The 26,449-nt window shown below is 45.1% G+C and overlaps 1 protein-coding gene across 1 annotated transcript in view; it reads left to right on the top strand.

Annotated features, from left to right (window-relative positions):
- Positions 1-914: 914 nt before the first annotated feature.
- Positions 915-26,449, top strand: part of LOC106581284 (endothelin-converting enzyme-like 1) — a 27,108-nt gene continuing 1,573 nt past the window's right edge. The window contains exons 1-17 of the mRNA XM_014163247.2: positions 915-1,169; positions 10,554-11,761; positions 11,916-11,984; positions 12,182-12,292; positions 12,461-12,553; positions 14,622-14,746; positions 20,794-21,016; positions 22,308-22,406; positions 22,722-22,796; positions 22,882-22,985; positions 23,640-23,698; positions 24,109-24,160; positions 25,023-25,090; positions 25,444-25,568; positions 25,661-25,726; positions 26,073-26,168; positions 26,284-26,360. Coding sequence (XP_014018722.1) covers positions 10,901-11,761; positions 11,916-11,984; positions 12,182-12,292; positions 12,461-12,553; positions 14,622-14,746; positions 20,794-21,016; positions 22,308-22,406; positions 22,722-22,796; positions 22,882-22,985; positions 23,640-23,698; positions 24,109-24,160; positions 25,023-25,090; positions 25,444-25,568; positions 25,661-25,726; positions 26,073-26,168; positions 26,284-26,360 — 2,303 coding nt within the window. The 5' untranslated portion in view covers positions 915-1,169; positions 10,554-10,900. The remainder of the gene's footprint in view (positions 1,170-10,553; positions 11,762-11,915; positions 11,985-12,181; positions 12,293-12,460; positions 12,554-14,621; positions 14,747-20,793; positions 21,017-22,307; positions 22,407-22,721; positions 22,797-22,881; positions 22,986-23,639; positions 23,699-24,108; positions 24,161-25,022; positions 25,091-25,443; positions 25,569-25,660; positions 25,727-26,072; positions 26,169-26,283; positions 26,361-26,449) is intronic.

The following is a 26,449-nucleotide window of genomic DNA, read 5'->3' as shown; positions in this document are numbered from 1 at the left end:
CATGGAGAGCAAATGGTTAGTATATCCAGTCACTGGGAGGCACGGAGAGCAAATGGTTAGTATATCCAGTCACTGGGAGGCATGGAGAGCAAATGGTTAGTATATCCAGTCACTGAGAGGCACGGAGAGCAAATGGTTAGTATATCCAGTCACTGGGAGGCATGGAGAGCAAATGGTTAGTATATCCAGTCACTGGGAGGCATGGAGAGCAAATGGTTAGTATATCCAGTCACTGGGAGGCACGGAGAGCAAATGGTTAGTATATCCAGTCACTGGGAGGCATGGAGAGCAAATGGTTAGTATATCCAGTCACTGAGAGGCACGGAGAGCAAATGGTTAGTATATCCAGTCACTGGGAGGCATGGAGAGCAAATGGTTAGTATATCCAGTCACTGGGAGGCATGGAGAGCAAATGGTTAGTATATCCAGTCACTGGGAGGCACGGAGAGCAAATGGTTAGTATATCCAGTCACTGGGAGGCATGGAGAGCAACGAAACTGTGTTTGATTTATTTTGGCCATCTGTTGACATCTTTACAACTTTTTTGGTCAGTCTAGAGTGTCAAGATCGGGCGCAACAGCATGGTTTCCCACCGCCTCTTATTCTGGTAAACGCCCTATGATATAAGGTGTAATGAAATGGCCAGTTATTTAACTGATTTGCATAGTAACTATAAATGTAATGTTTGCATTATGTGTGGCTCTATGGGCTTGGATTAGGTTTCTCAATAGTTTAATAACCTCTTAAACTGACTTTTGATAATAATGTAGACTATTTAATTATGTTTAGGCTATAGCCTTGTGCATATGTTATATTTGATGATAAGAATCAAATGGCAGAATTGAAGACAGGCTACTCACTTATTCTCAACCGTGGTGGCGGTAGGCTAAATCTTCCATCTCAGTCTCTCCCTCTCCTAACTCCTCTCTCTCCCTGTCTGTCAACATACGCTCTCTCTCACACAAGAAGTCTCGCATTTTTGGATTTGCGTTTCATGCTGGGGGGTCAGCTGCAGCAGCGGAGCAGCAGTGAGTGGCATGTTCCCGAGTCTAGCCCTCTGACCAGCTGCCGTATGTACATGCATGGACAGGACACGATCAGAACTACTGTCGCAGACCAGACTTACATCTAAAGCGCACGGACAGACTCTGAACACTGACTTCGCGCCGGTAAGTGTGTGTGTGTACACATTCTAAGTTTATATCGTGGCATGCCTGTCTAATTCCAAGCAGTTAAATGTGTTTGCAACAGCACTGACGTTACATTAATATTATTTTACATCGCTTTTATAGCCACTGGCAGACAGTATAATGTTAATGTGTTATTTCAGGATGCTCTGTTTGATGAATGTGTTCTATCGCCCCTGTATGCTAAACGTGGAGCAGTGCTCTGGTTTCTCCAGTGGGACCGACGCAATCACCACATCCCAAATGAGTGATGGTGTGAACGTTTAGTATGAAAGTTAAGAGGATGGACATTGATAACTTTGACAACTGAAGGCAACATTCTGTCAGAATAAGATTAGGAGGCTGTTCCATGGGTTTTCACGCGCCATGAATTTTCCACAGACAAAGTTAGATTTTAAATAAGACTTTCGTCGGATCGTTTACAAATTGAATGTGACACTCAGTAAAACAGAGAGATCTCCGATCATCTGCCTCTCTCTCACTGTCGTAGCTCTGCCGCTTATTCTTGTATCCATTTCAGTGGCTCTGATGATATCGAGTGGCCATGGCGAGCGAATTGACTGAGTGTGTAGGGCTTCGATGTGGTCACCCAAGCCGGGTTAATTGAATTAGCATCCTGTGCCTGGTGGCTGCGTGACAGGGGAGAAAGGAAGGGACCCGGGATGCCCTTGACGGTCTGGAGCGCACAATCGTTTGTGTAACAGCGGTCCAGCTAGTGGTTAAACGATCCCTAGGGAACGCGCGTGTGTGTTTATGCCAGTGGCTGTGTGTAAGAGAGACACGAAAAGTGTAAATTCTTGTCAGAAATATTTCTGTTTCAGGTTACTTTTGGTCCTTATGTAACAGTGTTCTCTAAAACTATTTCACACTATAGCGTGTCTGTAGCCTACACCATCACTACGGCTCTCTGCTGTGTGCGCAGCCTCTGGCAGGCGGTGATAAGAGTTGGTGGGAACCAACCTGCTCAGAAACTCCAGTACTACTGAATGTGATCCGTCAGGGTCCGTGACCACTTTGATTAGAGGGAAATAAACCTATTTACAGTATGGCGCTGCCCTGGGTCTCCAAGCCCAGATGGATGCGTGTGCAGGGCAGGCGTCGGGAAAGCCAGAGACGCGTGATCCCTCCCCTGCTCCCCATTCTATACGATAACCTATTGTGCGCTGAAATTAATTGGATCATAATAGCATTGATCTTAACCTGACCCCTCCGGCGTCGTGCTCTTCGGTCCATTGATCGTATTTAGGATTTATGAAGGGTGGTTAGCGACCCAGGACATGCTCTGGACAAGATGGATGTAGTGGGCTTGTGTGCGTAAGAGGTTTTCTTGTGTGTAACGTTTATTTATATTCATATTTTATTTTATTTGTGTGTGTGTGTGTGTGTGTGTGTGTGTGTGTGTGTGTGTGTGTGTGTGTGTGTGTGTGTGTGTGTGTGTGTGTGTGTGTGTGTGTGTGTGTGTGTGTGTGTGTGTGTGTGTGTTCGTGTGTGTGTGTGTGTGTGTGTGGAGAGAGTTGTTTGAACTGAACTGTGTCCGAAGTGCTATCTATGCTCTCTGTTTGAGAGGTGATATATGAGAAGAGCTTGACAACTGGTGGGGTACTATGCATCATCCTGAGTGTATTCATGATGCATTTAGACTGTGTGTGTGCACGCAAGTGCAATATGCGTATGAGAATGTGTGTATGGACTGTGCAGGACAGAGCAGCATTAATATCACTCTCAGACATTAGACCTATCATGTCTGGTAAACAGCCATTCATCAGCTTCTCCTCTCATAGTGATGCCAATCAGATCCAATCCATTAGCCGCACAGTGTGGGCAATATCATTTTATGTCTATCCACTGCAAGAGGACTCCGTTAGTGTGTGTGTTATGATTCTGTAATTGTTTTAAGGATATATTGGATGTTAGTGTGTGTGTGTCCCTCTCCATGCACGAGGCTATCCTACCAATTTGTGCCTATGTGTGTATGTTGATATGAGATACAGCATTCGGTGAGTGTATGTATGGTCCATCAAGAGTGAATATCAGTGTTTATAATACATTCATGTGTATTGTGTGTGTGTGCGCGACAGAGGGGGAGAGTCGTGACTCTTGATGGATGATGGAGAGGATAGATAATGGCATCTTGTGAAGAAACACAATTCCCCCTTCATTTCATCTTTCATGCCAGCCCCCCCCCCCCCCAAGACGGACACAACCCCGCCCCCACCCTCTTCCTACTCCCCTTTATAGTCAACCCTTTTCTCTTCCTCTTTTACCCTTCCACAAAGAGAGCAACAAACATGTTCTACCTCACTTTCTCTCTTCCCCCTATCCCATTGGCCAAAAACTGGTTCAGTCAAAGTTGTTTCCACATCATTTCAATCCCAAAAATCAATGTTATGATGATGAATCTATTTAGAAAACGCATTGGATTTGCAAAAAGTCCTCAACGTAAGGGCATTTCGTTTTTTTTACTTTTAACCTAAATCCAATGGCATGCTGACATTTTTGGTTCATTTCACATTGAATTTACGATAGTTGACAACTGTATCAAATGTAAATCAAAACTAGATGTCGAACTGACGTCTGTGCCCAGTGTGTTCTCTCCTCACACTGAGAAACAACTCTGCCTCTACCACTCTTCCTCCTCCTCTTCCTCTCTATAGTTCCTGTACTGGCTAAAGTTGAGCAGGTGTGAATAGCGATGTTGATTTGCAGTCTGGTATCTCATCAGTGGGAGGCAGGTCATCAATGTGATTGTGTCGGTGTCCCTACTGTCTCTCTCTCTGCACAAACATCTTCCTCTCTTCCTCCTCTCCTGTTCCAGATGACGTGAACCACAATTATTGTTAGATTCATTTATATACAGACATGCTCAAATTCAGATTCCACGCACACATACGCTGATATAATACAGACTGTGTGTGTCGTTCGTTCTCACACTCAAAAACAAAGACTTTGCTGTGTACCTCTTATATTTGTTCTTTTTTTCAGTGTGTGATTTTTACTCTTGTTTATGAATACTATATATTTACACTTGTTCCTGTCAAAACCAGCACTGGACCTAGATCCACTTCTGTGCACAGGGTTTCACTTTATTTTTTACACTCAAATCCAATATTTGGTGTACTGGACCATAATGGACGACAGGTCATCATAGAGTACATATTGAAAAGTTTCGTTCCAAACGCTATGTATCCATTTTCAGAAATGTTGGTCAATTTGTTTTTATTGTTGAAAGAAATGATGAGAGATTGGTGTGTTTTTACATTATCTAATCATGGCATGGGGTTGTTCAATGACAGGCATATAACTGTATTTTTTTTAAATCTATCACTTGATGGTTTCATTTCAGAGAGACAAATAATGTTTTTTTTTGCAAAAAGCTATATATCCACCTCACTCTCAGATAAGTACTACTGCTAGGTTTTACCCAGACAAATGTAACAAATAACTACACTTTCAATAAGAAATGAACAAATTATACATTTGTATTATGAATATTTAAAATTATAATTTAAAATTCAAATTCAATTGAGTAATATGAGATCTGTATGTAAAACATTTGCATTTTACATTTGTCATTTAGTAGATGTTCTTATCCAGAGTGACTTACAGTAAATGTGTTCATAAGATACTGTAGCTAGGTGAGACCACCACATATCACAGTCAAATATACAGGATACTAACATTCTATTCCAGCTAAACAATGGATATACAGTATAGCGTTTGCCCCCCCCTCAAATATATTTTTTTCATACACATCGAAAATCTATGAATGAAAAATCTGAGAACAATAACAATTTACACACACATGAAGGTACCCATAAGCAATCATTTCTGATGAAAAAACAATGTGGAAAAATCATTTTAGAAATAAACTCTTTCATGCTGAACTGTAGAGAAGGTAAGATAATCACAAGTATCAAGTTACTGATGGCTGCCAAGTCTAAATTCAAGGGACCCACAAATCACTGGGTTCATTTAGTAGACAACTAACAGCCAAACAAACACAGAGCAAAATGCTCACACACCCTGGCCTCAACACGCACCCTGGCCTCAACACGCACCCTGGCCTCAACACGCACCCTGGCCTCAACACGCACCCTGGCCTCAACACGCACCCTGGCCTCAACACGCACCCTGGCCTCAACACGCACCCTGGCCTCAACACGCACCCTGGCCTCAACACGCACCCTGGCCTCAACACGCACCCTGGCCTCAACACGCACCCTGGCCTCAACACGCACCCTGGCCTCAACACGCACCCTGGCCTCAACACGCACCCTGGCCTCCTATATCTGTCCTACCCTGCCTTTCTAAAGTCTTCGAAAGCCAAGTTAACAAACAGATCACCGATTATTGACTGTAAACTCTCCTTCCAGACTCACATTAAACATCTCCAATCCAAAATTAAATCTAGAATCGGCTTCGCAACAAAGCATCCTTCCCTCATGCTGCCAAACATACCGTCGTAAAACTGACTATCCTACAGATCCTTGACTTCGGCGATGTCATTTACAAAATAGCCTCCAACACTACTCAGCAAATTGGGTGCAGTCTATCACAGTGCCATCCCTTTTGTTACCAAAGCCCCATATACTACCAACCACTGCGACCTGTATGTTCTCGTTGGCTGGCCCTCGCTTCATATCCGTCACCAAACCCACTGGCTCCAGGTCCATCTATAAGTCATTGCTAGGTAAAGCCCCGCCTTATCTCAGCTCACTGGTCACCATAGCAGCACCCACCTGTAGCATGCACTCCAGCAGGTATATTTCACTGCTCACCCCCAAAGCCAATTCCTCCTTCGGCAGCCTTTCCTTCCAGTTCTCTGCTGCCAATGACTGGAACGAACTGCAAAAATCACTGAAGCTGGAGACTCATATCTCCCTCACTAGCTTTAAGCACCAGCTGTCAGAGCAGCTCACAGATCACTGCACCTGTACATAGCCCATCTGTAAATAGCCCATCCAACTACCTCATCACCATATTGTTATTTATTTTGCTCCTTTGCACCTCAGTACCACTACTTGAACACTCATCTTCTGCACATCTATCACCCCAGTGTTTAATTTGCCATTCTGTAATAATTTTGCCACTATGGCCTATTTATTGCCTCACCCACCACTATGGCCTATTTATTGCCTCACCCCCGTTTGGCCAGTAACATCTGGCCAAACGTTTTGAGAATGACACAAATATTAATTTCCACAAAGTTTGCTGCTTCAGTGACTTTAGACATTTTTGTCAGATGTTACTATGGAATACTGAAGTATAATTACAAGCATTTCATAAGTGTCAAAGGCTTTTATTGACAATTACATCAAGTTGATGCAGAGTCAATATTTGCAGTGTTGACCCTTCTTTTTCAAGACCTCAGTCCCCTCCTGTACTCCCTGTTCACCCATGACTGCATGGCCAGGCACGACTCCAACACCATCATTAAGTTTGCAGACGACACAACAGTGGTAGGCCTGATCACCGACAATGACGTGACAGCCGATAGGGAGGAGGTCAAAGACCTGGCCGGGTGGTGCCAGAATAACAACTTATCCCTCAACATAACCAAGACGAAAGAGATGATTGTGGACTACAGGAAAAGGAGCACCGAGCACGCCCCCATTCTCATCGAGGGGGCTGTAGTGGAGCAGGTTGAGAGCTTCAAGTTCCTTGGTGTCCACGTCAATAACAAACTAGAATGTTCCAAACACACCGAGACATTCGTGAAGAGGGCACGACAAAGCCTATTACCCCTCATGAAACTAAAAAGATTTGGCATGGGTCCTGAGATCCTCAAAAGGTTCTACAGCTGCAACATCGAGAGCATCCTGACCGGTCGCATCACTGCCTGGTACGGCAATTGCTCAGCCTCCGACCGCAAGGCACTTCAGAGGGTAGTGCGTACGGCCCAGTACATCACTGGGGCAAAGCTGCCTGCCATCCAGGACCTCTACACCAGGCGGTGTCAGAGGAAGGCCCTAAAAATTGTCAAAGACCCCAGCCACCCCAGTCATAGACTGTTCTCTCTACAACCGCATGGCAAGCAGTACCGGAGTGCCAAGTCAAGGACAAAAAGGCTTCTCAACAGTTTTTACCCCCAAGCCATAAGACACCTGAACAGGTAACCAAATGGTTACCCAGACTATTTTGCATTGTGTGCCCCCCACCCTTTTACACTGCACTACTCTCTGTTTATCATATATGTATAGTCACTTTAACTATACATTCATGTTCATACTACCTCAATTGACCCGACCAACCGCACATTGGCTAACCGGGCTATCTGCATTGTGTCCCACCACCCGCCAACCCCTCTTTTTACGCTACTGCTACTCTCTGTTCATCATATATGCATAGTCACCTTAACCATACCTACATGTACATACTACCGCAATAAGCCTGACTAACCGGTGTCTGTATATAGCCTTGCTACTGTTATTTTCAAATGTCTTTTTACTGTTGTTTTATTTCTTTCCTTACACACACACACACACACACACACACACACACACACACACACACACACACACACACACACACACACACACACACACACACACACACACACACACACACACACACACACACACACCTTTTTTTCGCACTATTGGTTAGAGCCTGTAAGTAAGCATTTCACTTTAAGGTCTACACCTGTTGTATTCAGCGCACGTGACAAATAAACTTTGATTTGATTGACCTCTGCAGTCCACCCTGGCATGCTGTCAATTAACTTCTGGGCCACATCCTGCCTGATGGCAGCCCATTCTTGCATAATCAATGCTTGGAGCTTGTCAGAATTTGTGGGTTTTTGTTTGTCCACCCGCCTCTTGAGGATTGACCACAAATTCTCAATGGGATTAAGGTCTGGGGAGTTTCCTGGCCATGGACCCAAAATATCGATGTTTTGTTCCCCGAGCCACTTAGTTATCACTTTTGCCTTATGGCAAGGTGCTCCATCATGCTGGAAAAGGCATTGTTCATCACCAAACTGTTCCTGGATGGTTGGGAGAAGTTGCTCTCGGAGGATGTGTTGGTACCATTCTTTATTTATGGCTGTGTTCTTAGGCAAAATTGTGAGTGAGCCCACTCCCTTGGCTGAGAAGCAACCCCACACATGAATGGTCTCAGGATGCTTTACTGTTGGCATGAGACAGGACTGATGGTAGCGCTCACCTTGTCTTCTCCGGACAAGCTTTTTTCCGGATGCCCCAAGCAATCGGAAAGGAGATTCATCAGAGAATTACTTTACCCCAGTCCTCAGCAGTCCAATCCCTGTACCTTTTGCAGAATATCAGTCTGTCACTGATGTTTTTCCTGGAGAGAAGTGGCTTCTTTGCTGCCCTTCTTGACACCAGGCCATCCTCCAAAAGTCTTCCCTCACTGTGCGTGCAGATGCACCTGCTGCCATTCCTGAGCAAGCTCTGTACTGGTGGTGCCCCGATCCCGCAGCTGAATCAACTTTTTGAGACGGTCCTGGCGCTTGCTGAACTTTCTTGGGCGCCCTGAAGCCTTCTTCACAACAATTGAACCGCTCTCCTTGAAGTTCTTGACGATCCGATAAATGGTTGATTTAGATGCAATCTTACTGGCAGCAATATCCTTGCCTGTGAAGCCCTTTTTGTGCAAAGCAATGATGACCCGCACGTGTTTCCTTGCAGGTAACCACGGTTGACAGAGGAATAACAATGATTCCAAGTACCACCCTCCTTTTGAAGCTTCCAGTCTGTTGTTCAAACTCAATCAGCATAACAGAGTGATCTCCAGCCTTGTCCTCGTCAACACTCACACCTGTGTTAACGAGAGAATCACTGACATGATGTCAGCTGGTCCTTTTGTGGCAGGGCTGAAATGCAGTGGAAATGTTTTTGGGGGATTCAGTTCATTTGCATAGCAAAGAGGGACTTTGCAATTAATTGCAATTCATCTGATTACTCTTCATAACATTCTGGAGTATATGCCAATTGCCATCATACAAACTGAGGCAGCAGACTTTGTGAAAATTAATATTTGTGTCATTCTCAAAACCTTTGGCCACGACTGTATATAGAATTTCTCTATTGTATTATTGACTGTATGTTTGTTTATTCCATGTGTAACTCTGTGTTGTTGTTTGTGTCGCACTGCTTTGCTTTATCTTGGCCAGGTCACAGTTGTAAATGAGAACTTGTTCTCAACTAGCCTACCTGGTTAAATAAAGGTGAAATAAAAAAATAAAAATAAAAACACGCACCCTGGCCTCAACACGCACCCTGGCTGCCCTCTTTCCAAATCTTTGATCTCTCCGCTCACTTTCCTGAGGCAAAACAAAGAAAGAGAGTGTGTGTGTTGTCTCAATCCACTATAGTGAAAAGCCAGTCTCAGACTGATTGAACTTCTGAAAGCTGGGATAGCGATCTTTGTGAAATGATACTCAATATCTCCTCTGAGAGTTGAAAACTTTGGCTATGATGTCTTTAACAGCCTTTTCTTCTATTGCTAAGTGTTTTTTATGTGCTTGTGAATTTATCACCTGCTCTGTGTGTGTCTGCTCCCAGCTCTCACAGTCTCACGTCAGAATGAGACGTTCATCCATGTTCCACAAATGTCAAATTTTGAAGTTGTTCCAAACGTCAGCATTCAAAGTGTTTAAGGTTAAGTTTAGGATATTAACTCAGCATTATTAAGGTTTGGCATTAACTCGGAATGGTTAAGGTTTGGGATAGACTTAAAACAAAAATATCAAAAACCACTTTCTAACTATAAATTCGAACTTACAACCTTTGGAATCAGAGGCAGATGCTTACGTTTATCCACCATCCCCATCGCCCTAGCAAATCTGAAACCTACTTGAAGGTAACAGCATTCACTGTTACCCCTAGCGACCAGCTTCCACATCATCTCCTGATGTCCTCAGACATGGATGGATGTCGAATACTGACTTGTATGTGTGTGTCCTCACAACCAGTCCTGCAGAATGTCTATTCCTGCCTGTCTAAATAAATCTTCCATACCATTTCCATCCCTCTTTCTTCCATCTCCCCATTTTTCTGCATCTTTATCTACCCCTCTCCCCTCCCTCTGCACACTTCCCCCATCCTCTCTCTCTCCCTCTCTCCTCATCCTCTCTCTCCATCTTCCTACCTGTCCCTCCCTCTCTCCTCCCCTACTCCCTATTGATCCATCCAAAGTCATGAGTCACAGAGCGAAATCATCTCCCTGATAGATGGGTGTCTGAAATCAATCCAAAGAACTTTAGGAAAGAACGACAGAATGAAAGAAGAGCATCTCAAAAGAGACAGAACCCTTTGTCTTATCTCAGTGCTGTAATCATGGATTCCATCTTCTGTCTCATCCCCTCCCTCCCTCCCTCTTCCTCTCCTCCTTTTCTATTGACAGACAGGCTGAGGCTCCACTGGGGAAAAAGGAAGAGAGGAAGACAGGGCAAAAGGGAAAGAGAGACCAAGACCCAGAGATACACAGACAGAGAAACAGAGAGATAGCCTCAGTGTTCCCTAACTCTGTAAAGGTAAGGGTAGCAGAGGAGACATAGAAGAGGCAGTGTGTTCAGGAGAGCCCAGGGCATTTGGGCTGCGTTACCCCTTTAGCCCTCTAGTGGGTGCCCTCGCCCATATCAGGCCTGGAGGGACATGGCCATCTGAAAGACTCTTCTCTCTACCACCTTCCACCACTCCCTCTATCAGTCTCTTTTTTCAACAACGTAACACTAATCAACTCTCGTTGCCATGGAGAAGACATACTCCCTCACAGCCCACTACGATGAGTTCCAGGAGGTCAAGTATGGTGGTCGCTATAGCAGCGGCACCCTTAGCAACGGCATGAGCCTGCATTTGGGCGGGAGCCTAGACCGAAACATTGGGAGGGGCAGAGCCAAAGGGGGCGGGGCCAGTGATCGGAGTCGGGACCTGAGTGGCATCAACAGCGGACAGGGACTTCCTCGTTGGAGCCGCAGGGAGATCTGCCTGCTCTCTGCTCTGGTGTTTGCTGTCGGGATGTGTGTCATCCTGGGCAGCATGCTGGCACTCAAATACATCTCCCTGGACTTCCAGCAAGAGGCGCACTGCAGACAGGACTGCCAGAAGAAACGCTCGTTAGTCCGCGCCGCACGCTTCATCCAGGCCAACATCGACCCCACCATCCAGCCCTGCCAGGATTTCTACAGCTTTGCCTGCGGCGGCTGGCTACAGCGCCATGGCATCCCAGAGGACAAGCTGAGCTACGGCATCATCACCGCCATCGGAGAGCACAACGAGGAGAAGCTACGACGCCTCCTGCTGGAGCCCGTGCACCGGCACACCGTGGACTCGGCTGAACGCAAGGTGAAAGAGTTCTACCGCTCCTGTGTGAACATCCAGGAGATTGACAAGCTGGGGTCGGGGCCCATGACAGAGGTGATTGACAGCTGTGGCGGGTGGGACCTGGTTGGAGTGCCCTCTGGTGGTGCGGGGTGGGAGAGCAGTACTGCACCAGCCAGACCAGACTTTAACGAGCTGCTCTATAGGACCCAGGGGGTGTACAGCACTGCGGTCTTCTTCTCTCTGACTGTCAACGTGGACGATAAGAACTCCTCACGCAACGCTATCAGGGTAAGAGTGTATCTGTCAGAGTGTCTCTCTGCGTGTGTGAACACCTTACTGTTTATCATCTGACTGATATACCATCTGTTTACTTACATGTCTGCGTTGATTACACATGTTCATATGTGTTCTCTTGACTGTGATCGTATGTGTGTATTTGTAGATTGATCAGGAGGGGCTCACATTGCCTGAGAGGACTCTGTACCTGGGGCAGGATGAGGACAGTGTGAAGGTAAAAGATTACTCCCTCCCTCTCTATCCACCACTCCATCTCTCCATCTGCTCATCTGTTCACTTATCGACCAATTCCTTTCTTCTCCATCCATCCACCTGTTTGTTCCTGTCATCTCTGTTCCCTTTGTTATCCTGTCTGCTCTGCCACATGTCACACTGCTGTCCATTGACCATTAATGATGATGTCATGGACAGATCCTGGCGGCTTACAAGGCCCTGATGGAGCGTCTGCTAAGCATGCTGGGGGCTCACAATGCCACTCAGAAGTCCAAAGAGATCCTACAGCTGGAAACACTCCTAGCCAACGTAAGTGTGTGTGTTTGTGCGTGTGTGTGTGTGTCTATATGTGTGTGTGTGTGTGTGTGTGTGTGTGTGTGTGTGTGTGTGTGTGTGTGTGTGTGTGTGTGTGTGTGTGTGTGTGTGTGTGTGTGTGTGTGTGTGTTCAGTTGTAATGTTTATTCCCCTCTGTTTCAGATTACTGTGTCTGAGTATGATGAACAGAGAAAGGACATCAACACTATGTACAACCGCATCACCCTGAGACAACTACAGCGCATCGCTCCTAGTGTGAGTACCACACACACACACATCTTTATATCTGTATTGTGTGTGTGTGGGTAGAAGTGTGATGGATTAAGAGCTGATCTCGAGCAGAGCATTGTGAAGTGTGTGAAGTGTGTGAGTAAGGCAGGGGGCCATTCTACGCCCCGTGAACCTCTCATACTCACGCCTCCGTGGCTCAGCGAAGCTGTCCGCCTTCCGGGGATAGAAGGAGACCAACGGGGGGCTACGGAAGGAAGGAGAAAGAGGGTAGAGGAAGGGATAAATAGAAGTCGACGGGGGACTACAGGAGGAGGATAGAGGGATGGAGGGGGGGGAGAGGAGAGCGAGGGGAACTGATGGGGGGCATATGGAATGAATCTGGGGGAAAGAAGGACTGAGGGGGGTAGAGAAAGAGGGAGGAGAGGGGGGAAGACATGAGGGGAGAGCCGTAAGGTGACTTGGAGAGCAGCAGGAAACTGATGGAGAATTCAGAGCTGCTCCATCACTTCTGATTGGAGAAGAAGGGAGGGGAGTGAATGGGGGAATGGACATGGACGGAGAGAGAGAGAGATGAATGAAGTGAGCTTCACTAGCATCACTGATAAAACGAGAAAAAGAAACATGAGAGAAAAAGGAAGAATGAATGAATGAAAGAAAGAAATGCAAAAGAGATGATCAAAAAGGTGCAAATGGAGAGTGAGAGAGATTATTTTCCTGCTGTAGCAAACTGGTTTAAATTAAGATCCTACATCAGAACACACTCAGACGGACATGGTCAAATAGGGGGATGTCAATTACATTCATACTGATTTATCCCTCTCCCACTCTCTCTTTTCTGCTATCCCACTATTGCCTGTTAAAAATAGTGGGAGATTATGAGACAATTTGGGATTACAGGGATGCTGTATGCTCAGTAGTTAGAGGAACTTTGTGTTGTGGATGACCTAAGCTATGAGCAGGTTTTGTTTATGACTTTACCTTCTTGTTATCCTCTATATATATCTTTGATATTGTGGAGGCAGCATTTACACTTTCCTTACTGGTACAATAAAGGTTTGTTGGAATCCCCCTTCCTTTCATCAGAGCAGGGTGACAACAATCCTGTTTTCTTATCTTGTGTTGTGGAAATTTCCACCAGGGACTCCAAGTTAATATTACATTTACCATCTCCATCTCTTCATTCAAAGACTCAATCATGGGCACTCTTACTGACAGTTGTTGCTGCTTTGCGTGATGTATTGTTGTCTCTACCTTATTGCCCTTTGTGTTGTTGTCTGTGCCTAATAATGTTTGTACCATGTTTTGTGCTGCCATGTTGTGTTGCTACTGTACCATGTTGTTGTCATGTTGTGTTGCTACCATGGTGCATTTCCATGTGTTGCTGCCATGCTATGTTGTTGTCTTAGGTCTCTCTTTATGTAGTGTTGTGGTGTTTCTCTTGTCGTGATGTGTGTTTTGTTCTATATTTACATTTTTAATCCCAGCCCCCATCCCCGCAGGAGGCCTTTTGCCTTTTAGCAGGCTGTCGTGGTAAATAAGAATGTATTCTTAACTGCCTTGCCTAGTTAAATAAAGGTTAAATTAAAAAAATCTATACAATTATTTTTTATCAGCAAGCTGGAGAGGTTCCAACAAACTTAATGAAACCAAGTAGTACATGTCGGTCGGGAGATCCGCCGGGGCAGTCCCGTTAGTTCTCTTATATACTGCTTACACAGACAAATTATATTTGCATGATTTACATGATTCATTATTCATAATTAATTCATCATTAACGTTTGGTTCCTGCATGTAGCCAACCAATACCTCACAAGGTTTCTTATTTCCAAGCTGAGACCTTGAAACTGAGACACCCTTTTTGGTCCTCAAAGCAATGTTCTGGGCGTGCTGCCAAATTGCTTGTACTGATAGTGAGGATTCCTCACAGACACAATCAATCGGTCTCTTGCATGAACACAATTGAATTGGTTATTAGAAAAGCACAAACAGAATTTTCTCTCACACTTGCTAAAACCTAAAACCTCTATTCTCCTATCCCTCCACTCCTCTCCCCCCTTCCTCTCCTCTCCTCCTCCTGCCCTCTCCTCTCCAGCTGCATTGGAAACGTTTGTTGGACAGAATCTTCCATGATAACTTCTCTGAGGATGAAGAGATCGTGGTGTTGGCTACTGACTACATGGAGAAAGTCTCCGAGATCATCAAGACCACCTCCAAAAGGTAAGAAAGGGAGGGTGGGAGGAGGAGAGGGAGGGAGGGTGGGTGGGAGAAGGAGGAGGAGGGGAGGGAGGGAGGGTGGGTGGGAGAAGGAGAGCGAGGGAGGGTGGATGAGAGGAGAGGAGAGAGGAGGAGGAGGGTGGATGAGAGGAGAGAGGAGGGTGGATGAGAGGAGGGAGGAGGGTGGATGAGAGGAGGGCGAGGGTGGATGAGAGGAGGGGGGAGGGTGGATGAGAGGAGAGGGGAGGGTGGATGAGAGGAGGGAGGATGGTGGATGAGAGGAGGGAGGAGGAGAAGGGTGGATGAGAGGAGGGAGGAGGGTGGATGATTGGAGGGAGGAGGGTAGATGAGAGGAGGGTGGATGAGAGGAGGGAGGAGGGTGGATGAGAGGAGGGAGGAGGAGGAGGGTGGATAAGAGGAGGGAGGAGGGTGGATGAGAGGAGGGAGGAGGAGAAGGGTGGATGAGAGACAGAGGAATACTGTAAAGGTTAGAGAGTTGAATGAAAAATCCAGATGCTTGAGTTTAGTATATGTAAGCATTTTTGTAAGAGTTGCTGAATTCATTTGTGTGGCCTTCACTAGGGCTGTTTCTATACGTTGTCATATTGAAGTGTCATAGTGTGTATACATTTGTTTTTGAGTGTGTGTGTGTGTGTGGGTGGGGTGGGGTGTGTATCACTGGTGGGTGAACTTCCAGCTCTACTGTGAATGATTAGTATCGATCTGCCCCCCCCCCCCACCCCACCTCGACACACACACGGTGTTGTGCTGTCAAAGACAGCTGTTGACAGACCCCAGAGGTGTCTCTGGAGGCTAGTGGGAGTCAGGGTGCCTGTTTCTGACAGATCTCCAATACTGACTGGTGTTATACTCTACAGTTTACACCTGTCTGTCTGCAGCTGACTGGCTCTCAGTTCATATAATTACAATTCATTTCAATTGATGTCTGTCTGTTTAGCTTTTTTCTCTTCTTTTTCAATACTCTACACCTCAACTTCCACCCTCCCTCATCCTTCATACCCCTTCCCTCTCTCTCTCCTCCAGCTCACCCTCCAGCTCTCCCGCTCTTATCTCCTTTTCTCCTTCTTTCTGATATATCAGTTCTTGAGTGAGATGTTCTTTGAAATGAGAAAAAAGACACAATGGGGTGAGTGCACTCATAAAATGTCATGTTATCTAATATCAGATAATGTAATAATAATCTTATCAAAATGCTCTTTGCTATAATCACCCTTATTATCATTGCCATGGTGACAACCAGCATTACAGCCAATCCCCTGGAGGCTCAGAAGATTTTCTGTGTCTTTTCTTTTGTTGTTTTTCTCTACTTCTCTTCTTTATTTCTCCATCTCTCTCTCCCTCCTGGTGATTTCAGTAATAAACCCCTCTTTTCATGTTCCCTCCTCTCTGTTTTCTCCTTCTCCTGCTTCCCTCTTTCTACTGTCTGTTCCTTTTCAATCTGTCCACTCCTCTCTTTTTCCGGTCTCGCTCCTCCACTCTGTTTTTCCCTCTGTTGCTCCATCTCTCTCCCCTCGTCATCTTTCCTACGGTTTCTCTTGCTGCTTCTCTCTCATCTCTATCTCATTTATCTATGCTCTCTTTCATACCTCTCTCTATCCTCCTGTTGCCGTTTCCGGTTCTCTCTCTCCCTTTCCTCTATCTCTCCCCTGTTCTCGCTGTTTCTCTATCTCTCTGAATCACTCCTGCTGAGTCTATTATCTGTGTTTAATCAAAGGTTAGGGTCGCTGTTTCCTCTCTCCCTCACACACACACACACACACACACACACACACACCACTGGGTGTCGCGGACTCCTGTTCCTACCGCCACCCACTGTGCACCACTTGTGCATTTGCATAACTTACGAGAAATGCCCCTGTGCTTCTCAGTATGGGATCTGACCACCCCCCCCCCAAATACACTCACAACCGAACATTCACACCTACATGAGAGCAATCCCATCGATATAAACACACACACACACACACAGACAGAGGGACACACACACCTATTTGGGACACACACAGTCCCATTTGGGCCCAGCAGGGGGTGAGGCAGTGACAGAGGGGTTTGACAAAGGCCAGCCATATGTCTGCCTGCTTTATGGAGCAGCAGAGCTGAGGCCCTGGGAGGTCAATAATGCAGCCCAGAAACAGGCCTTCATCTGGACTCTAAACACGCTGGGGTGGGGCCTCCCCATGGGTTACTGCCACTAACACACCACCACAAACTGCCTGGAGAGAGTGGGCGGGCAGACACACACATGTATAAAGTCAGAACATCTGCTGTCTCAGCCACTGCTTGTCACCAAGGGAGTACCCCAAGGCTTGATCCTAGGCCCCATGCTCTTCTCAATTTACATCAACAACATAGCTCAGGCAGTGGGAAGCTCTCACATCCACATCCAAGCTGTGATTTGTCATATATATATATGACAAAATATATGACTATATATATATATATATATATATATATAATTATTATATATTTTTTTTGTCATATATATATGACAAAATACAGCTTGTGTGTATATATATATATGACAAAACACAGCATGTATGTGGATGTGAGAGCTTCCTACTGCCTGAGCTATGTTGTTGATGTAAATTGAGAAGAGCATGGGGCCTAGGATCGAGCCTTGGGGTACTCCCTTGGTGACAAGCAGTGGCTGAGACAGCAGATGTTCTGACTTTATACATGTGTGTGTCTGCCCGCCCACTCTCTCCAGGCAGTTTGTGGTGGTGTGTTAGTGGCAGTAACCCATGGGGAGGCCCCACCCCAGCGTGTTTAGAGTCCATATGAAGGCCTGTTTCTGGGCTGCATTATTGACCTCCCAGGGCCTCAGCTCTGCTGCGCCATAAAGCAGGCAGACATATGGCTGGCCTTTGTCAAACCCCTCTGTCACTGCCTCACCCCCTGCCCACTCTCTCCAGGCAGTTTGTGGTATATATATATATATATATATATATATATATATATATATATATATATATATATATACATACACACACTACCGTTCAAAAGTTTGGGGTCGTTTGGGGTCACTTAGAAATGTCCTTGTTTTTTGAAAGAAAAGCACATTTTTTATTAATAAATAGTACCCGCAAAACACCAGTCTCAACGTCAACAGTGAAGAGGCGACTCCGGGATGCTGGCCTTCTAGGTAGAGTTAAAGAAAAAGCCATATCTCAGACTGGTCAATAAAAATAAAAGATTAAGATGGGAAAAAGAATGCAGACACTGGACAGAGGAACTTAGCCTAGAAGGCCAGCATCCCGGAGTCGCCTCTTCACTGTTGACGTTGAGACTGGTGTTTTGCGGGTACTGTTTAATGAAGCTGCCAGTTGAGGACTTGTGAGGCGTCTGTTCCTCAAACTAGACACTCTAATGTATTTGTCCTCTTGCTCAGTTGTGCACCGGGGCCTCCCACTCATCTTTATATTCTGGTTAGAGCCAGTTTGCACTGTTCTGTGAAGGGAGTAGTACACAGCGTTGTACGAGATCTTCCTTTTCTTGGCAATTTCTCGCATGGAATAGCCTTCATTTCTCACAACAAGAATAGACTGACGAGTTTCAGAAGAAAGTTTTTTGTTTCTGGCCATTTTGAGCCTGTAATCGAACCCACAAATGCTGATGCTCCAGATACTCAACTAGTCTAAAGAAGGCCAGTTTTCAGCTGTGCTAACATAATTGCAAAAGGGTTTTGTAATGATCAATTAGCCTTTTAAAATGATCAACTTGGATTAGCTAACACAACGTGCCATTGGAACACAGGAGTGATGGTTGCTGATAATGGGCCTCTGTACGCCTATGTTGATATTCCATTAATAATCAGCCGTTTCCCACTACAATAGTAATTTACAAGATTAACAATGTCTACAATTTCTGAACAATTTGATGTTATGTTAATGGCCAAAAAAAAGGACATTTCTAAGTGATCCCAATCTTTTGAACGGTAGTGTATAAATATTTGTATTATTATTTTTAAACCCCTGTCCCTGCAGGAAGCCTTTTGCCTTTTGGTAGGCTGTCATTGTAAATAAGAATTTGTTCTTAATTGACTTGTCTAGTTAAATAATGATTAAATAAATAAAATAAATAAGTAAAATATCCACTCACTCATAGATACACACACACAAAGTCTGTTCTCACAGTGGGCACTCACTGAGTTTCTGTACCTGCTGAGAGGCAAAAGGGTGTCAGTCAGTCTGTTCTTGCAGTGGGCACTCACTGAGTTTCTGTACCTGCTGAGAGGCAAAAGGGTGTCAGTCAGTCTGTTCTTGCAGTGGGCACTCACTGAGCTTCTCTACCTGCTGAGAGGCAAAATGGTGTCAGACAGAGAAAGAAACGAACACACACATCTGTGTTCCCCTCCGGTGTCCCCCTCCTGTCATTCAGACAGTCCAGATTTATGTGGAGCTCTGGCCCCTGTGTGTCGTAGTCAGAGGGAGAAGAAAAACTACACACACTTTTTACAAGACCTGCTTTGTGTGGGTCTCATCTTTCTATCACCCTCAATTCATTTCTCTAGTTGTTTGCAAACCCTGTGCCGTCCAATCTCTTTCCCCCTTCATCCCTCCCAGCCCCCCGACCCTCTCCCCCCCACCCACCCTCCTTCTCCCCCTCCCCACCCACCCACCCACCCACCCTCCATCTCCCCCACCCACCCACCCTCCTTCCCCCCTCTCTCCCTCCCTCCCTCCTTCTCCCCCACACCCTCCTTCTCCCCCACCCACGCTCCCTCCCTCTTTCTCCCCCACCCTCCCTCCTCCCTCTTTCTCCCCCACCCTCCCTCTGTGTGTAATGTCCATGTTGCTGTGTTCTATTGACAAGACCCAGACAACTGCATCCAATCCCATTAACCAGATGAGCTGGTGTCCAATGAGGCTGAAACAGTAATGACAACACCAGTGTCTCTTTACAACCTCTCCTCCTCTCCCTCTTATTCCCACCTTCCTCTCTGCTCATCCGTCTGTCACCATCACTCACACTCGTCTCAAGGGGAAGAGTGTGTGTGTGTGTTTAGACTGTGGGTAGGAGCTGTAGGACCATTATTACAGAGGATAATGTCTGCAAGTATTCTGGAGGGACAATGTATTTTATCTTAACAATGAGCTCCATTACAATCCAGTCTTCCAGTGTTTTTTTTATTGCCAACCCATGATGATTCAGGGCTATTGTTCTATCATTAGAATACATTTAACTAAAGCCTTTTCATTTCTGTCTAATCTCCCAGGTCTCCTAAATCTACCCACCACCGCACACATCAACTCCATCTGGGATTAGAGTTTCACACACACACACAAACAAGTAATCTACAACAAATGAATAAAACAGGTGTTTTATTCAACAGAGTAAAACAAACTCAAACACAAAACCAAGCGAAGCTGCAACACATACAACACATTGATCTGTACTGATTATTAGAGGTATAAAAGAACAAAGACATTGTCTCAGTCCTCCTTTCTCTCTCTTGCACTCCCTCTCTTCTCAATTGATTTCACTTCAGAAGTGCTTTGTTGGCGAGACACTTGGACTGCTTTAATTTAATATGCAGCGCACGCATCAAAAATAGAAACAGAAAACAACGTGGAACGGAGTCTCGCAGTAGGAGACGGGGCCACTTGTCCTGAGGGCAGAATGGATATGTTCACTCTGTGGGACCCCTCAACACATTAAGCACAACTTTACATTAGTGTGAAGGGAAAAGAATGCTTGAATACATGAATGAAATATATTTTTTACTTCTACTCGTCTGAGTCACTCTTGGACCCTTTATGCCTCCTTTCTCTTTTCATTTTCTATCCATCACTCCTCTCTTCCCCTCACCCATACTCTGTCTTTCTCCTCTAACCTGCTTGTATCTCCTTTGCTGTACTCCCCCTTTCTCTTTGCCCACCTTTTCTGTCTTCACCCTTCTCCTATATTTTTTGCATTCATCTTTTTCCGGAAGTTTCCACACTGAATCTTTGAAGGGGCACTCCTTAATTATACAATAAAGCCTTGTTAAAAACTAAAAGTCATCGTTCCCCCCTCCTCTCTCTTGCCAGGGTTCTCCATAACTACATGCTGTGGCGGATTGTAGCAGCTCTCAGTGAACACCTGTCCACGGCGTTCCGGAGCACCATCCATGAGTTTTCCCGGGAGATTGAAGGTACGGAGCGTCAGCTGGAGCTGGGGAGGCTGTGTTTCACCCAGGCCAACAAACACTTCGGCATGGCCCTGGGAGCACTCTTCGTCCAGCAGCACTTCTCCTCTCACAGCAGGGCCAAGGTAGGGCAGCAACTATCTCTGTCTCTCACTCTCTCCTCACAGCAGTGGTGTAAAGTACTTAACTAGTTTTTGGGGTATCTGTACTTTTTACTTTTTTTAATTTTAGAATTTTTTTACTTTTACTTCACTACATTAAGGAAATAATGTACTTTTTACTCCATACATTTTCCGACACCCAAAAAGTTGTCATTACATTTTGAATGCTTAGCAGGACAGGAAAATGGTCTGATTCACACTTATCAGGAGAACATTACATTTACATTTACATTTAAGTCATTTAGCAGACGCTCTTATCCAGAGCGACTTACAAAATGGTGCATTCACCTTATGATATCCAGTGGAACAACCACTTTACAATAGTGCATCTAAATCTTTTAACATCCCTGGTCATCCCTACTGCCTCTGATCTGGCGGACTCACTAAACACAAATGCTTCGTTTGTAAATTGTGTGTGCCGCTAGCAATCCGTAAAAAAATGATCTAAAATTGTGATGCCTGGTTTGGGAATTTGAAATGATTTATACTTTGACTTTTATATTATATAAAAGTAAAAAATAAGTATTTTAGCAATTACATTTACTTTTGATACTTAAGTACATTTAAAACCAAATTATTTTAGACTTATACTCAAGTAGTATTTTACTGGGTGACTTTCATTTGAGAGTCATTTTCTATTAAAGTATCAACGTTCACTCAAGTATGACAAATTTGTACTTTTCCACCACTGCCTCACAGCAGGGCCAAGGTAGGGCAGCTTCTGTCTCTGTCCCTCTTTCTTTGTTTCTTTCTGTATTGGTCTGGTGATTCTGTATGAAGTAGAACTGAAAATGCGTCTCTTTCTCTATCTCCATCCCACCCTAAGCCTTCCATCATCCTTCCTTATCCCTCTCTATCCTAGTCTGCCTCTATATAGTAGCTTGTTCATTCTAGGGGGATGTGGTTTCCAATGGCATTCCTAACCCCTCTGACCCTTAACTTTATTTAAGCTCTTCATCATCTATTCCTCCTCCTCTCACTCCTCTCTTCCTTTCTCCCCCCTCTTTCCCTCTGTTGTGTTCAATGCCAACCTAGCCTCAACCCCCAAACCCTAGCCATTGTATGTAGGAATTTCCTTCATATTACAGCTAACCCATCCCTTCAGTTTCAGGTCTATGAAAAGTCCCTAGGAATAGGAGGAGAGGGCGAAGGGTCCATCTGACTTTGGGCGTACCTGATACAGCTAGCTCTCTGGCCCACTCCCAACAGAACCCTTAAAAACAACTGACCTCTGACCCCTGTTCTCTTCCCTCAGGTACAGGAGCTGGTAGAGGACATAAAGCACTCACTGGACCTCCGGCTGCAAGAGCTAGACTGGATGGATGAGGTGACCAAGGAGGCAGCCAGGGCCAAGGTCAGGATACCACACTATCTCAAATAGGCCTACTGTAGTACAACGTAGGATGAAAGCAGGGGTTGTTTTATTCTGGATCAGTTTAATACTGGTTTATTAAATCCCAATCTCAGTATGTTGTCTGATACTTTCAGAATGTAAAGTCTTAATCCTTTTAGAGCACTTGCTGAAACAAAAGTGCTCCAGTGTAATCCCATTATAACAGTCTGCTTGATTAGCTGGTCGTGTGAAGGATATGTTGGCTAAATATGTGCAAAGTCTCTTTCACTCTCTCTTCCTCTTTTCTCTGACCCTTTCCTCCCTTCCCTCTCTCAGCTGCAGCATATGATGGTGATGACAGGCTATCCAGACTTCCTACTCAAACCAGAGCTCATAGACCAGGAGTATGGGGTGAGACCACTTTTACTCTCACAGACGTACTCTCTCTCTCTCTCGCTCTCATTAACTCTCTCCATCTCTGTTATTTGTTCTCCAGTTTGATGTGGATGAAAATACCTATTTCAAAAACATCCTCAACAGTATTAATTTTAACATCAAGATGTCTGTCAAGAAGATCCACAAGCAGGTGGACAAGACCGCGTAAGTGATGCTTCAACTGCTCCAGATGTTCAGTCTCACAATAACACAACTACACACAGATTCAAAGTTCTATGCACCTCTTGACACAAAACCTTACATTTTATGACAAGAGTAATTGAAGTGAAGAGTATACAAGTGATGTACCTACAAATTGAAGATACCATAAGCTCGTCTTTTGTGTAACTGTTTAAAATGTGCTCCTAGGACAGAACTCGAAACTGATCTTGTGTCCGAACAAGCTGAAGCCCTCCACCCAGTACTGCCAAATCATGACTTCCTCAATCACAAATATACTCCTTTCATCATTAAGCTCTCCCTCTGCAGAGAAAACTTGCCCTCATCCCTCCACCCATCTCTCCGCTGTCCGTAGGGCCATCAGTCTTTCCCACCAGAACAAGGGCATCTCTGAATTTCAATGTTACTAATTTGGGAAATGTCCTCAAATCGATGCGCCTGGATTTAAAGATTATGACGAAGGGACTGTTTTCTTATGCAGACAGGAGTTATCAATATTGGACTAAACATAGAATATTTTCACCTTAAAAAAAACAAATTGCCTGACACTTAAGAAGTGTCTTTGTGTCTCTTGTTGTTTGAAGATGTTTAGTGAATGTAGGATTAATACATCTCTGATTGACTTTGTTTCCCTCTCAGGTGGCTCCTTCCCCCTCAGGCCCTCAATGCCTACCATCTCCCAAACAAGAACCAAATGGGTTAGTCAGTGTGTGATCCCATAGCACATCAACGCTCTTTGTATATACAAGATAACACACTCCTCCTCTTCTTCTTCTTTCTGGTCCATCCATGTGATGAGGCACCCACACACCCTAACACACTTATTCTGCATTCACTTACTTACACCAGCCCCCCCCCACCACACACACATTGTCATCTCCCCTCAGTCTTGGCCTCTATTGGTGTCTGTATCTGCCTCAAGGATTTACTTCACAGAAAAATCAATGGTGAGTTACAGAGCAGGCAGCAGAGGACAGAGGGCCAGACAAACACAGCCATCAGCCACAAGAGCTAATGGTTACCCTACCTCCATCTACTCCTCTTATACTGTATCACTGCCTCCCTACCCCTCTCTATATCTTCTGCTATCATCTTTCTTTACTTTTAGTATTTCCCGCTGGAATCCTTCAGCCCACACTGTACGACCCCGAGTTTCCACAGTGAGTACAACTCTGAATATTTTAATCAACTGCTAATTAAGACACTGATTAGTTGTATCAAGTGTGTTAGTTAGTAGGCTGGAACGAAAGTCTGCACCCGCTGTACTGTAGCACTCCAGGACAACCCTTCTACAGCATTACCAATGCTTTCCTCCTACATTACCCCTTGTATTCTACCTCCAAACCATTCCCCTTTCCATTAATGCTCAGTTATACTGCAACCCTCAACTCTCACGGTATTATTTATTCACATACTTATTCCATTAGAAGTGATCACCACCACTCCACATAAACGACCGCTGTATCCACCCATGCATACTGATGAATGGAATATGATATTAGATGTGTGCGTGGTCCCGTTCCCTGGAGTTATTACTGCAGTAACCCTAACCTGCCATAAAGACTGAGGCTAGCCCAGCGCTGCTATCAGGCCCCAGGTAATGAAGCCTCACTCAGCCAGTTATTTTATTCAGGTTTGGAGGGCAACTCTCAGCAGGGTATCGACATCCTGTCAGAAAGTCATTTTCTGACTTAGCCATGTGGATAGCCCCGAGCCTCTGGCCGTCCCTGCATCGTATCAGTCTCCATCTGCATGGTCTGCCAGACTACACTAAACACTCCTCACCCACCCGGGTCAAGGAGAGGTGGCCAGGACTCTCACACTCTTCAGTTATTAATAACAGTTAGATATGATATCAACAGGTCAGATTATGATGTATGTAATACTCTACTGTCCCCTTCAGGACGGGGGCTAGAACTTCAGGCTGAACAGAAGTTTTATCAGTTTGTGTTATTATAAATATACATTATGTTGATGTCCTCAAATGTTAAGTGATTAGTAACTCATCCCTCCTCCCTCTAGATCTCTGAACTATGGAGGAATAGGAGCCATCATCGGTCATGAGCTGACACATGGATATGATGACTGGGGTGAGAGAACACTTCCTTGTCTTAAATGTGTCCTACAAAAGCCTAAAATCCAATAGGGTTTGAACAGTTGTAGCCTAACAGTAGTAAAACTGTAATGTCAGTATAATATCAGTTCTGAATAAGGGGTTCATGTCTTTTGTCCACATTGGTCATCCTAACTCAAGCCTCTTGCCCCCCATCTAAGTGGGTTGTCACTATCAGGCCATGCAGCAAGCTACGGAAGTTCCGCCTCCCCCCTATCCCAACCAATGAAATCAGTCAAATGACTTCAGAGTAAAAGGCTATAGCCAACTGTACCTTGCAGCGTGGCCAAATAGTGACCCCCATGCTAAGTGATGTCATCTTACTCTTAGGGGGACAGTATGATCGCCACGGCAACCTGAAGCAGTGGTGGACGGAGGAGTCATACAAGAAGTTTCAGAAGAAAGCAGAGTGCATTGTTAAACTCTATGACAACTTCACCGTCTATAACCAGAAAGTGGGTGCATAGCATACCTTGTTATACTGCTTACTGGACACACACACTTGTAATGGGAGTTGTAATGGTATCTTTCCCCTGTGTGTCTGCAGGTGAATGGCCGTCTGACTCTGGGGGAGAATATAGCAGACATGGGAGGGCTTAAACTGTCTTACTTTGTGAGTGAAATCTTCCAATAGACTGTGCTAGCTGTCAATCATGACTGATTACTCTCTGTCAGGGCTCTATTCAATCCGCATTACGGAAGTTCAGCTTTAACACATCATTGAAATTTAAAAGAAATGTTCCTGCTTTGGAGGAGACTGCATCCATGGTAAACGCTGCATATCGGCTCAATCGGAAATGATATTTTAGTTTCTATCGCATTGAATAGAGCCCTCAGTCACTGTCTCTATGGACTAATGACAAGCTGTCTGAACACCCAGGACTCAAATCTCATCTCTCTCTCTCTCTCTACCTCTATCCATTTCTGTTTCACTCTCTCCATCTTCTCCCTCTCTCCAGGCATATCAGAAGTGGATCAGAGAACATGGTCCAGAAAGACCTCTCCCTGGACTCAAATACACACATGAACAACTACTCTTCATTGCCTTCGCACAGGTACAAACTATGTACAGACTGTTGTTTCAGCCTGGGAATCTTTTTGTTGTTGCAGTGGGAGTAGAGATGATATTTCTTTACGGCCTTTACTGCGAACTGTCTCCTCTCCTATTAGAACTGGTGTATGAAGAGACGGTCTCAGTCCATATACCTGCAGCTACTGACTGACAAGCACGCACCAGAGCATTACAGGTACATACACTTCCTCACTTTTCTGATGTGCATCAGCCAATCACAGGCCATACATAATATGAATCCCATCTCTGATTGGACTGTTATCT

The sequence above is a fragment of the Salmo salar genome, chromosome ssa20, assembly GCF_905237065.1.
Source record: "Salmo salar chromosome ssa20, Ssal_v3.1, whole genome shotgun sequence".
NCBI lineage: Eukaryota > Metazoa > Chordata > Actinopteri > Salmoniformes > Salmonidae > Salmo > Salmo salar.
Note: the sequence above shows the minus strand (reverse complement) of the source record. Positions and strands in the feature narration are given on the sequence as shown.